Source organism: Mustelus asterias, chromosome 8, assembly GCF_964213995.1.
Source record: "Mustelus asterias chromosome 8, sMusAst1.hap1.1, whole genome shotgun sequence".
NCBI classification, from domain to species: domain Eukaryota; kingdom Metazoa; phylum Chordata; class Chondrichthyes; order Carcharhiniformes; family Triakidae; genus Mustelus; species Mustelus asterias.
In genome coordinates, this window is record NC_135808.1 from 6,242,652 (window position 1) to 6,256,176 (window position 13,525).

The window sequence follows — 13,525 nt, forward strand, 5'->3', positions numbered from 1 at the left end:
GTGGATTGTGTACAGTTTTGGTTACCCTATTTGAGAGCAAAAGGGTAACATTGCTTTAGAAGCAGTTCAGAGAATGTTCACTAAACCGAGTCTTGTGGGGCTCATCTTATGAGGAAACTATCAGCACATGAAGCCTATACCATTGGAGTTTAGCAGAATGAGAACTGATCTGACTGAAAGATACAAGATCTTGAGTGGACTAAATGTGATGGACACTGGGGAGATGATTCATTGTGTGGAGAAAGTTAAACATTGAGGACATAGTTTAAGAATAAGAGGTCTACATTTTAATGAGGATTACTTTTTATTTACTTAGAACTTTTTTTATTCATTCATTCATGGGACATGAGCATCGCTGGCTAGCCAGCATTTATTGCCCATCCTTAGTTGCCTTCGGAGGGCAGTTGAGAGTTAACTACATTGCTGGAGTCACATGTAGGCTAGACCAGGTAAGGATAGCAGATTTCCTTCTCTATAAAGGACATTAGTGAACCAGATGGGTTTTTCTGACAATTGACAATGGTTTCATGGTCACCAGTAGATTCTTACTAACAGATTTTCTTTCATTGAATTCCACCGTCTGACATTGCAGAATCTGAACCCGGGGCCCCAGAACATTCACTGGATTAATAGTCTAGCGATAATACCACTGGGTCATCACCTCCCCTGATGATCGATAGAGTGTGTAATTCTCTTTCCCAGAATGTGATGAGGGCTGGGTCTTTGAGATTAATCAAGGCAAAGAAGTCAAGGTTTCTGGAGTCAGACAGGAAATAGAGCTGAGACCACAACTCGATCAGCCATGATCTTTTCGACTGGTGAGAAGACTCGATGGGCCGAATGGCCTACTCCTGCCTCAAAGCTATATGTTCCTATTCGCTGATTCATCTCCAACATGGATGTTCCGCCTCCTTCCTCTGGTGGAGTAATTTTACAGGCAGGATGATCATCAGGTTCCTGCAGTTCACATCTCATTCCACCCAGTAAGTTCCTCTCTACATTTGAGCTTCTATTTATTTGTTCTCTCCCCTCCATCTTTCCCCCAAGTCCTACAGAGGTCCTTGCTGATCTTTCAGTTCCCAATTCCCATATAGGGTTCATACCCGGAATATTAACCTGGCTTCATAGAATCCCTACAGTGCAGCAGGAGGCCATTTGGTTCATCGAGCCTGCAATGATAACTGTCCCATCTAAGCCCTATCCCCATAACCCCACATATTTACCCTGACATGAAGGGGCAATTTAGCATGACCAATCCACCTAACCTGCACATCTTGGAACCGGAGCACCTGGAGGATTCCCACGTAGACACCAGGAGAACGTGCAAACTCCGCGCAGGCAGTCATTCAAGGCCGGAATTGAACCTAGGTCCCTGGCGCTGTGAGACAGCAGTGCCAACCACTGTGCCACCATGCCACCCGTTGTGCCACTTTGCTGCCCTTCTCCCTCTCCACCTGTAAATGAGACCCACACCCATCAGTTTACAGCTGACAGGAGGCAGGGAGACGAAGTGAAATTATGGGATGGATCTGTTAGTGACCTTGAATCCGACAGATTGTCAGTGGGGCGAAGTTTTGCCTGCCCTCATACGTTCCGGGATCAAAGATGGGAAAGATTCTCTCAGTGAAAGTGTGGGTGAAAGTGTGGAGATTGGACATGTTGTCCGCATTGTAAAATGACACCTGTCCACCCTCATAGTCCAGGAAAACCCCGATCTTCCGGGGATTCACACTCAGGGTGAGCAGAGTACCCTGGGGTGAGGTGGCAGCAAAATAGTCCCTTCCAAATTCCAGCCACACAGTCCAGTATCCAGCTCCAGGGCTCAGGTTGATTTCACCTTTCCTAGTGCCAAATTCTCTGGCCACTCCCACCTCCCACTCTGTCTTCTCCCCCACCTCCACCTCCCAGTAATGTCTCCCTGATGTGAATCCCTCTGATCCCAAAACACAGAGACCGGGATCAAACCTCTCCGGGGTGTCCGGGAGCAACTGCCGTTTGTCTCCGAGTCTCACACTGGTCCGGTCCTCAGACAGGATGAGCCAGGGATTCGCTGTGTTCGGATCCAGAGTCAGAGAGGCTGGAGCTGGTGGAAAATTAGAATAACACAATCTGATTGAAAAGTTGGTTGGAAATATCAACGTTGAGAATGCATGGGGGGGTTAGGGAGGGAGAAGGTGGAGGAGAGGAGAGCAGGAGAGGTGAATAAAAGGTTATAGTGGAGGTAAGGAGGAGACTGAGTTGTGAGGAGGGCAGACAGAAAGAATTAGGAAGGTGAATGGCTGTAAGAGCGTAAGGGGGAAGGTACTACAGTGGTGGGGTGCAGAATGAGGAAGCTAGGAGTGACGAGCAACAGGTAGTGGGATATCAGCGAGCTGGAGAGGTAGAGGGCAGACTGCGGGTGGAGTGAGCAAGAGTGTAGCAGAGATTGGGCGGTAGAGTTGGAGCGGATGAGATGAGAGAAATTGCAAAAGGGAGCGAAAGTCCTGGATGCAGTCAGGGAAGACAGTAAAAGAAGGGGAGGGAGATTGTAGGGGAAAGGAGATACACTAGGATGAGCAGGATAGAAAAAGGAAGTGAGGAGTGTGTACAGGGGTGGGAGCGGTGAGTGGGAGATGAAAGAGATTGGCAGGTGGTGTAGAGAATGTGGGAGCAGGGGATTTCAAAGGAAGAGACTTTGCAGGAGTGGGGAGTTGGGGTGGGGGTGGGGAGCGGGGCAGACACCAGGGACATTGGGGAGGTGTGGATAGAGCAAGAGAGAAAACATGGGAAATTGAGTGACTGACAGAGAGGGGGGAAAGGGAAATAGTAGGAGCCATGGAGAGTGAGAGCAGGCGGGGATAAAAAAGAAAGTATGTGGGCAAAGGGGAAGCAAAATTGGGAGCAGAAGAGGGGATCATAGAGTCATAGATTTTTACAGCACTGCACGAGGCCTTTGGCCCATCACATCAGTGTCAACCATCAAAAACCCATCAATTCTCATCCCATTTTCCAGCATTTGCTCCAAAGCTTTGTGTTCTTTGACATTTCAAGTGCTCATCTAAATGTTTGTTAAAGGTTAGTCCAATTGTGGAATCACATCTTGTGTTGTTAGGGATCAAATCAGGAACTCCAAGGTATATTATGAAGTTAGACTAGACCCCAACTATTTTTGATTTTGGCATTAGTGTGAGCATAAGGTGTTTTAGACCAGGTGTGATTCTATTGACCTCCTTGGAAGCTTTTATCAAAATGAACTTTATTTAACAATATAGTTTAACTATAACAACAATAATTAGCATGACTTTTACCAATTGAAATGCTTAAACATTACAAAATATAATTCTGAACCACTCGCCTATCTCTGTGAGTTCCAATTTAAATAATATTCCTCATTGACGTAAACTCTTCTCCAAAATCAGTTAGCAAACAACAGGCTTACGTGCGGTATGCGAACTGTTAGCCCTCAAACCTCCAAAACACATCTGGAGGGAGATACTTATTTTCTGACAGGTCCAAGGCTTCAATCACCAGAGAGAGAGAGAGATCTTCTGCTCCTTGGAAATCCGAACAGACAACTGACGGCTTTTTCCCCTCCATAAGCCTAGCTCCTGCCATTAGCACATGATGCGCTCTTGTCTATCAAACTAATTAAACCTTACTCTGAAACTCTAGGGGACAACCCAAAAAATAAACAGAACTGCATTAGCTCAGTTTAAAACAAAAACCCCATTATCTAGGGTCAATCATGCTTCTGTATTCTCAGCATGTGGGCTACCCATTGCAGACAAATCGGCACCGTAATCACAGCTGAAGTTTAAAACATTCCCTTCACAAGAAGAGTGGTATAAATACATTTCTTAAATGCACAGTGTTATCACAAAGTTAAAAATTATGATCTGACATTCAAAAGCAAAGGCTCGTTGGCTACGGTCAATAAACTGCCTATTACAAACAGCTAAACGGATATACTGCTTGATACAATTCACCCGTTATCAGGATGTATGGCCTATATACCTGGTGTTGCACTGACACTATAATTCTCCCAGGAGGTGGAGTTATTTTTTTTCTTACTGCTGCCCGCTGCTCCTTCCCCTTCCCTCTTGAATCCCGGTGTATAATCATGCCAGCACCCTACTGGTGGACTTGGTGTATTTCCTCTCTTCATCCCCCCTGCCCCAGAAGCACAGAACAAGCTCCGACAGCACAAACCCATGGAAAACTGGACAGCAATATCTTGCTGAAGCTGAACCCTTAGAATGGATTGGGCCTTTTATCAAGTTCATAGAGCAAGCAATGAGCTCACTAATCCACGGTCTATTCAATAGGATCACTCAGTGAGTAACCCTAGTTCCACCTAATGTGCCTTTTCACTCTCCATGCTCTAAGTTTGAAACTATCCCTACTTCATTGTTGACTCTGTGAATGTGTTAAACTTACAAATGTTTATCTTCTCTCCAGTGTTTTAACCATTGAATATTTCAGTAAGATTCCCAAGCCCTTCCCTTCTCCAATTCAGACTCATCATTTCTGCCCCTCGTCTTGACTAAGAGGACTATTTTAACCAAATAGATTAGCGGTTTGTTGACACATGCTCCCTCGAATGTCTATTTCTCTTCCTGATCATATGATTCTAAAAATAATACCCAGGACTCCAAATAGCAACAGCACAGTCTCCTCTAGAAATTTGATTTAACACCCTGAGATTGCTGTTCTATTCCTCTGGTTGTACAGATCCCTCACTGCTTTGACACACAGTACTGGTGGCTTCAGACTTACCCAGAGGAACCCACGGGAAATAAATTGTGAGAATGGACAGTCTCCTAAGGATCAATAACCGGAAATGTAAGTATTTAATTTGGAGCCTTGGAGCCTCTTTAGGCTTTTCACAATCTCATTGATAGGTAGGAAAATTAACATAATAAGTTTACCAGGACTGATGGAGTTTATCATTTCTCTCCAGGCTGTGTATTGTAAAGGACCTTTGAACTTTCCAATTGATAGGGCAGCATTAGCAACTGAGAGTTTGCTAAATTCCTCTGAAATCCTGTAAGTATTAAATAGTTGACATTATGAATTCATCCTTGTTGGAATATTTTGAAAATGGTTTAAACATTCAAGTTATACTAGTTGCTGTCAACATTTTTAACCAGGAAGGAAATTCATAACACTTTTCTCAGTCAAAGAACAAAGAGAATGAAGAACAGTACAGCACAGGAACAGGCCCATCGACCCTCCAAGCCTGCGCCGATCATGATACCTGCCTAAACTTAAACAATATGCACTTACGGAGTCCAAATCCTTCCAGTCCCATCCTATTCATGTATTTGTCTAGATGCCCCTTAAATGTCGCTATCGTACCTCCCCAGGCAGCGCGTTCCAGACATTCACCACCCGGTGTTTTAGAAACTTGCCTCGCACATCTCCTCTAAACTTTTCCCCACCCACCTTAAACCTATGTCCTCTAGTACTTGACTTTTCTACCCGAGGAAAGAGCATCTGACTATCCACTCTGTCCATGCCACTCATAATCTTATAGATCTCTATCAGGTCACTCCCTCAACCTCTGTCATTCCAATGAGAACAAAGCGAGTTTATCCAACCTCTCCTCATAGCTAATATCCTCCAGACCAGGCAACATCCTGGTAAACCTCTTCTGTACCCTCTCCAAAGCATCCACATTCTTCTGGTAGTGTGGCGACCAGAATTGTACACCATATTCTAAATGAGGCCTAACTAAGGTTCTGTACAGCTGCAGCATGACCTGCCAATTTTTATACTCAATGCCAACCGATGAAAGCAAGCATGCCGTATGCTTTCTTGACTACCTTATCCACCTGCTTTCCACTTTCAGTGATCGGTGGGCATGTACGCAGATCTCTCTGCCTGTCAATACTCCTAAGCGTTCTTCCATTTACTGTATAATTCCTACATGCGTTGGACCTTCCAAAATGCATTACCTCCCGCTTGCCCGGATTAAACTCCATTTGCCATTTCTCTGCCCAAGTCTCCAACCGGTCCATATCTTGCTGTATCCTCTGACAATCGTCTTCATTATCCGCAACTCCATCAATTTTTACGAATCAGACCAGTTACATTTTCCTCCAAATAATTTATACATACGACAAACAACAAAGATCCCAGAACTGATCCCTGTGGAACATCGCTAGTCAAAGCCTTCCATTCAGAAAAGCACCCCTCTACTGCTACCCTCTGTCTTCTATGGCTAAACCAGTTCTGTATCCATCTTGCCAGCTCTCCTCTGATCCTGTGTGACTTCACCTTTCTTACCAGTCTACCAGAAGATACCTTGTCAAAGGCTTTACTGAAGTCCATGTATACAACATCCACTGCCTTTCCCTCATCTATCATCTTCGTCACTTCCTCGAAAAACTTGATCAAGTTAGTGATGCATGACCTCCACTTCACAAAACCATGCTATCACTAATAAGTCCATTTGTTTCCAAATGTGAGTAAATCCTGTCCCTCAGAATCTTTTCCAATAATTTTCCGACCACTGACGTAAGGCTCACCGGCCTATAATTTCCTGGATTATCCCTGCTGCCCCTCTTAAACAATGGAACAACATTGGCGATCCTCCAGTCCTCTGGAACTTCACCGGTAGCCAATGAGAATACAAAGATTTCTGTCAAGGCCCCAGCAATTTCCACCCTTGCCTCCCTCAGTATTCTGGGGTAGATCCCAAAGGGACCAGGGGATTTATCTACTTCAATGGAGACAACTGTACAGAGTGTCAGTAAAGAACTTGCCCTACCTTCTCTTCTGATGAATCTCCGCCTGAAAGAAGTCAAAAGAGTGAGGATGATAGTAACAGCTTTCAATAGGATATAAACAGACTGGAGAAATGAACTGACACAACACCAAAGTGTAAAGTATGGATTTCGGAAGGAAAACTAAACTGAAACTGGACATCAGTCCCGTTTGCAAACACTGAGCGGAATTTTCTTAAACAATGACTAAGGGGGGATTCTCCGATCTTGATGTGCCTGTGCAGATTGCGCCGATCCTGGAGAATAGCGTGCGGGTCTAAAAATTGGGATTGCACCTGGCACTAAACTGTGATTCCTTTCTAATGGCATAAACCGAATTGTGCCCACAATGGGCGTGTGGTGGCTTTGCAAGAGATTGACTGGATTTCAATCCCATTAACAAGTTTGGCACATGATTGTACCCCCTCCTGGAAGGCTCCCACCTCTCTGGTGGGAGGTCACACAGGTACGAAATCACTACTGGTCTCCATTAGCGGAGACCTGGCTTGATGGTCACGCCAGAGGGATTCAGGCGAATGGCCAGACAGTGCGTATTGTTTGGTGCCCACTTGGTGCATTGGCATGCCCACCAGACACCCCAGGACAGGTCACCGGCCACCACAGCGATTCCAGTTGGGCACTGCCAGTGCACAGTTTGGGCACCACCAGTGGCAGTGCTGAGGGGGTGGGGCCTGAGTAGGGGTCATGACGGACAGGCTGTGTGGGGGGGTGTCTGATGGCCAGCTATGCGAGGAGGATCTGACGGTGTTCATGGAGGTTTTGGATCATGAAGGCGGTCATGATGGCTGGGCATGTCGAGGGTCATGATGGGATGCAAGTCAGGGGTGAGGCAGGGGGATACATTGGCAAGGCTCCGATGCCCTGATGATGGCAACATGACGGGGATGGGGTAGGGAACATGCTGCCAATGAGGTGGGGGACCGGATGTCCATGGAGAGGGAGGGAGTCTCCCACTGCACTGTGAGATTGGGGTGTCATAGAAATCATAGAAACCCTACAGTACAGAAGAGGCCATTCGGCCCATCGAGTCTGCACCGACCACAATCCCACCCAGGCTCTACCCCCATATCCCTACATATTTTACCCACTAATCCCTCTAACCTACACATCTCAGGACACTAAGGGACAATTTTAGCATGGCCAATCAACCTAACCCGCACATCTTTGGATTGTGGGAGGAAACCGGAGCACCCGGAGGAAACCCACGCAGACACAAGGAGAATGTGCAAACTCCACACAGACAGTGACCCAAGCCGGGAATCGAACCCAGGTCCCTGGAGCTGTGAAGCAGCAGTGCTAACCACTGTGCTACCGTGTCCTTGCAAAACGGTGACTGAGCCAGGCTCACCGACATGTTTAGGACCAGCGTGAAACTCCCAACTCTTGAAAAAGTGACTGAGTGTTGGAGGATTGCAGAGTGAGCGTCCCTGAGTGGTCGGCACGGGTCACTCCATTATTCCCACCATGATAACATTTGGAAATGTTTTGGGAGAACTCTGCCCAAGTGTCATTTTGGGTGAGAAAATTAATGTGCTGGTCAGCCGCAAATCAGATCACAATCTTCCCACACTTAAGTCATTTCTGGGGAAAGCGGTGAATTTGGCTTCAGTTCTGAGAGGGTGTGGGCCTTAAATACAGCATCTGGGCATTGGGGCCCTCCCAATGGGTCTCCTTTCATGCCGTGCACCTCATGACCCCTTCATTACTCCCTCTTGCTTCACCACCTTCAGGGTCCCCATCAGGCCCCAACCTCCTTGGCACTGTCCCCAGACCCTGGCAGGGCCACCCAGCAGTACCCACCTAGCTTGTCCAGGTTGGAACTGCCAGGTGGGCACTGACCAGCCATGTCCCCGACCAGCTAGGGACTTCAGTGGCCTCCGAACCCTCCACCCCCACCCGCCGCTCCTAATCTTATGTCATTAATGATTCTGGTCATTCCGCAGAGCATTGGCTGCGGTTAATTTTGTAACAGCAAAATGTCCCCAATTGCAGAAAAATCAGTTTAATTGTGCATTTACACAGCTCACAGGGAGTGTGGGGTGTTTCATTGAACCGACCCGCAATATATTCCCTCACCTTCAGAAATATCAGCTCGTCTTTTTGCTCCATCTGTTTCTGCAACTTTGAGAGTTTCTCCTCAATAGAATTTAAATTCTCCTGAACCTCTTGAAGGTTTCTCTCCATTGATTCTAGAATCCTCTCCTCTTCTTCCCTGAGATCTCTGAGTAAACGCTGCTCTTTCTCGGTGAGAATCTGGTGCATTTTAGTGAACTCGGATGTGATGTGGGTCTGCAGACTGCTCGACTGTTCCTACCCAATGAAATGTGAAACATAATTAATGTCCCGCGATAAAGGGAACAAAACTAACCGAGATCCCAGTAAATCAGCGCAGGGAGACCTTACCCTAACTTCAGAAATCTTCCGTTTCTGTTTCTGTTCCATTTCTAGAACCGTCGAATTCTTCTCTGTGAGAAAATCCAAGGAAAATTTCAGCTGCTCCTGGGATTGGGAGAGAAAATCACAGAATGAAAGTGTCAAACCATGAAAATGTGTTTAAACTATCAGCTTATAACATTACCTTGTAGATTTCAACAGCTTCTTTAATTGGCATGAAATTATGAGATTTGTGTTCCCGCGAATCTCTACAAATCAGACAGATCAATTTCTTGTCAGTTTCACAAAACAGCTTCAGTTCTTCCTCATGTTCCTCACAGTGAAGTTTACTTTCCTTCTCTTTCGGATTTAGCTTTACTTGTTGAGCTTTCTCGGCCAGATTCGCTAAGGCCCGATTTATCCTGAGATTTTTTTCCAGAAACTCCTCTCTACATTCCGGACAGGAGTTTATCTCCTTCTTTTCCCAACACTGGGTGATACAGGAGCGGCAGAAGTTGTGTCCACAATCCAGTATTACCGGATCAGTGAAGAAATCAAGACAAATGGGACAAATTGTCTCCTCGGTCAAACTCAGGACCTGTTGTCTGGAAGCCATGTTCACAGTCAGCACTTCCTGATTCCAATCGGTTTCAATTTGAATGTGACTGCATTCCTGAACACTTTCAGTTTGGCGATTTCCAGATCAAGTTCACCACAATATTGAAATATTGTTGTTCAAAACTGATTTTTGTCTTTTTGACTTTTTTCAAAAGGAGAATAAAAGCTTCTTGTAGGTGTTGAAAGACGACTCAAGTTTGAACATGGTAGGGTAACCAATCACAGACCAAGAGAAGTCCGCAGGGTGTTGGCAGTCAGCCGAAAGGGAGAAGGTGGAGATGGGCGGGACCGAGATTACATTACACTTTTCTACAGTCTGAACTCGCTGCCAAAACAAACCATAGTCTGTAAATAATTTCAGCTGCCTAACTTAAAGACACAGTGCTGTGAATGTCATAGAATTCTAGTGCAGAAGGAGGCCATTCGGCCCATCAAGCCTGCACCAACCACAATCCCACCTAGGCTCTTATCCCCACAACCCCATGCATTTACCCTAGCTAGTTTCCCTGACACGAAGGGCAATTTAGCATGGCCAATCCACCTAACCTGCACATCTTTGGACTGTGGGATGAAACCAGAGCACCCAGCGTAAAACCACGCAGACACGGGGAGAATGTGCAAACTACACCCAGACAGTGACCCAAGCCAGGAATCGAACCCAGGTCCCTGATGCTGTGAGGCAGCAGTGCTAACCACTGTGCCACCGTACTGCTCTAATGTCAAGAAGATATTGTCGAGGACAGGTGAACGATCAATCCAGGGGTTGGACCTATGAGGCTTGATTTTATTTGGAAGAAACTCTTGCATTTATATGGTGCCTTTCACAACTATTGGACATCCCAAGGTGCGTTTCAGACCATTAGTATTTCTGAAATGTTTTCACTCGTGCTACAGGGGGATGCATCAGCCACCCGGCGGCACAGGAGTCAAACAAGTGACCAGTGCAGCTGTTTTATTTATGTATATATTGCGAGGGAGAAATCTGCACACGGTTAAAGCAAAATGCTGCAGATGCTGGAATCTGAAACCAAAACAGAAAATGCTGGAAAATCGTTTTGAGTCGGGATGACCTTTTGTCAGAGCTACAGGTTCCTTTAGTTTGGACGGTAACAAAATGTAACTAATTTATTCAAAAGGAAAGGAGACAGAAAGCAGCTAAAGGAAACAGCGAGGGATTGAGTTTAGGAGTCGGGAGATAATGCTGCAGTCGAGGGATTGAGTTTAGGAGTCGGGAGATAATGCTGCAGCTTTATAGGACCCTGGTTAGACCCCACTTGGAGTACTGCGCGCAGTTCTGGTCACCTCATTACAGGAAAGATGTTGAAGCCATTGAAAGGGTGCAGAGGAGATTTACAAGGATGTTGCCTGGATTGGGGGGCATGCCTTATGAGGATAGGTTGAGGGAGCTTGGTCTCTTCTCCCTGGAGAGACGAAGGATGAGAGGTGACCTGATAGAGGTTTACAAGATGTTGAGGGGTCTGGATAGGGTGGACTCTCAGAGGCTATTTCCAAGGGCTGAAATGGTTGCTACGAGAGGACACAGGTTTAAGGTGCTGGGGGGTAGGTACAGGGGGGATGTCAGGGGTAAGTTTTTCACTCAGAGGGTGGTGGGTGAGTGGAATCGGCTGACGTCGGTGGTGGTGGAGGCAAACTCGTTGGGGTCTTTTAAGAGACTTCTGGATGAGTACATGGGATTTAATGGGATTGAGGGCTATAGATAGGCCTAGAGGTGGGGATGTGATCGGCGCAACTTGTGGGCCGAAGGGCCTGTTTGTGCTGTGGCTTTCTATGTTCTATGTTCTATGTTAAGGCATAACTGAGTCTTTTTCTAGTTGACAGGTTGTGATCAGAAGTGTGGCACGGGGATCAGTGCCGAGGCCTCAACTGTTTGCAATGTATGTAAATTACATGGCTGAATGTAGCGGTATGGTAGCGGTAGCTAAATTTGATGACAACACAAAGACTCATCGGAAAGTAAATTGTGAAGTGGACATAGGAGGCTACAAAAGGACATAAATAAATTAAGTGAATGGGAAAAATTCTTGCAAATGGAACATAATGTGGGAAAATTTGAAATTAACATTCATGCCACACAAATGCCAGGCACTGATCATCACCAATAAGAAACAATCTAATCACCGCCCCTTGACATTCAATATATTTACCATCATTGAATCCCCCACTGTCAACATCCTTGGGGTTACCGTTGACCAGAAACTCTACTGGACTCATCACATAAACACAGTGACTACAAGGTCAGGTCAGAGGCTAGGAATACTGCATCGAGTAATTCACCTCTTTATTCCCCAAAGCCTGTCCACCATCTACAAGACACAAGTCAGGAATGTGGTGGAATACTCCCCACTAGCCTGGATGAGTGCAGCTCCAACAACACTCAAGAAACTTGACACCATCCAGAACAAAGCAGCCCACTTGATTGGCACCACATCCACAAACATCTACTTCCTCCACCACCGACGCTCAGAAGCTGTAGTCTGAGCTATCTACAAGACGCACTACAAAAATTCATCATACATCCTTAGACAGTACCTTCCAAACCCATGACCACTTCCATCTAGAAGGATAAGGGCAACAGATACATGGGAACACCACCACCTGCAAGTCCCCCTTTAAGCCATTTACCATCCTGTCTTGGAAATATATCGCCATTCCTTTGCAGTCACTGGGTCAAAATCTTGGAATTCCCTTCCTGACAGCATTGTGGGTCAACCCACAGCAACAATTCAAGAAGGCAGCTCACCACCACCTTCTCAAGGGCAACTAGGGATGGGCAATAAATGCTGACAAGCCATGTTCCACAATTGAATTTTTTTTAAATTGTCTATTTCGGCAGGAAGAATAAAAAAGTTTATTGTCAAAATGGTGAGAAATTTCAGAGCTCCAAGATGTGGAGGGATCTGGGTGATTGCATGAATCACAAAAGGTTAGCATACAGGTACAGCAAGTAATGAGGAAAGCTAATAGAATGTTATTGGTAATCATGAGGTGAACCGATTATGTAAGTTTGAAGGTTATGCTTCAGTTGTACAGGGCATTGCTGAGCCCCATCTGGATATTGTGTAGAGTATTGACTTTCTTGTTTGGGGAAAGACATAAATGCATTAGAAGTTCAGAGACGGTTTACCAAATTAGTTCCAGCAATGGGTGCATTGTCTTACAAGGAAAGGTTGGAGAGCTTAGTTTGCAACCACTATATTTTCGAAGAATAAGAGGTTACTTGATCAATTTGTTTACGATCTTAAGGGGTACTGACAGGGTAGATGTGGAGCGAATAGAATCATAGAATCCCGATAGTGCAGAAGGAGGTCATTCGGCCCATCAAGTCTGCACCAACCATAATCCCACCCTATTCCCATAACCTCACATATTTACCTGATAATCCCCCTGAAATTAGGGTCAATTTATCATGGTCAATCAATCTAACACACACATCTTTGGACTGTGGGAGGAAACTGGAGCACCCGGAGGAAACCCACGCAGACACGGGGAAAATGTGCAAATTCCACACAGACAGTAACCTGAGGCTGGAATTAAACCCGGGTCCCTGGCACTGTGAGGCAGCAGTGCTAACCACTGTGCCACCATGCCGCCATGTTTCTTCTTGTCAGAGAATCGAGAATTAGGAGTCAGTGTTTAAAAATAAGGGGTCACTCATTTAAGACATAGATGAGTTTTTTTTCTCTCAAATGCCCGTGAGTTTCTGGAACTCTCTTCTTCAAAAGGCAGTGGAAGCAGTGTTTGAATAT

General features: G+C 45.7%; 2 protein-coding genes across 2 annotated transcripts in view; one reads left to right on the forward strand and one right to left on the reverse strand.

The window, feature by feature from the left end:
• The window catches only part of LOC144496809 (uncharacterized), a 77,470-nt gene that overhangs the window by 37,510 nt on the left and 26,435 nt on the right, over positions 1–13,525 (forward strand). The window lies entirely within an intron of this gene.
• LOC144496792 (zinc-binding protein A33-like) lies at positions 1,533–9,756 on the reverse strand. Its single transcript, XM_078217338.1, has 6 exons — positions 9,346–9,756; positions 9,171–9,266; positions 8,844–9,077; positions 6,752–6,774; positions 4,908–5,023; positions 1,533–2,083 (listed from the first exon to the last, which is right to left on the reverse strand). Exons 1-6 carry the CDS (start codon positions 9,754–9,756, stop codon positions 1,533–1,535), a joined length of 1,431 nt encoding a protein of 476 aa, XP_078073464.1.

Coding starts and splice junctions, on each gene's coding strand:
- LOC144496792 (XM_078217338.1), bottom strand. CDS start 9,756: ATGGCTTCCAGACAACAGGTCCTGAGTTTGACCGAGGAGACAATTTGT. Junction 9,267..9,345: donor AAGCTGTTGAAATCTACAAG/GTAATGTTATAA, acceptor TCCCAATCCCAG/GAGCAGCTGAAATTTTCCTT. Junction 9,078..9,170: donor GGAAGATTTCTGAAGTTAGG/GTAAGGTCTCCC, acceptor TTCATTGGGTAG/GAACAGTCGAGCAGTCTGCA.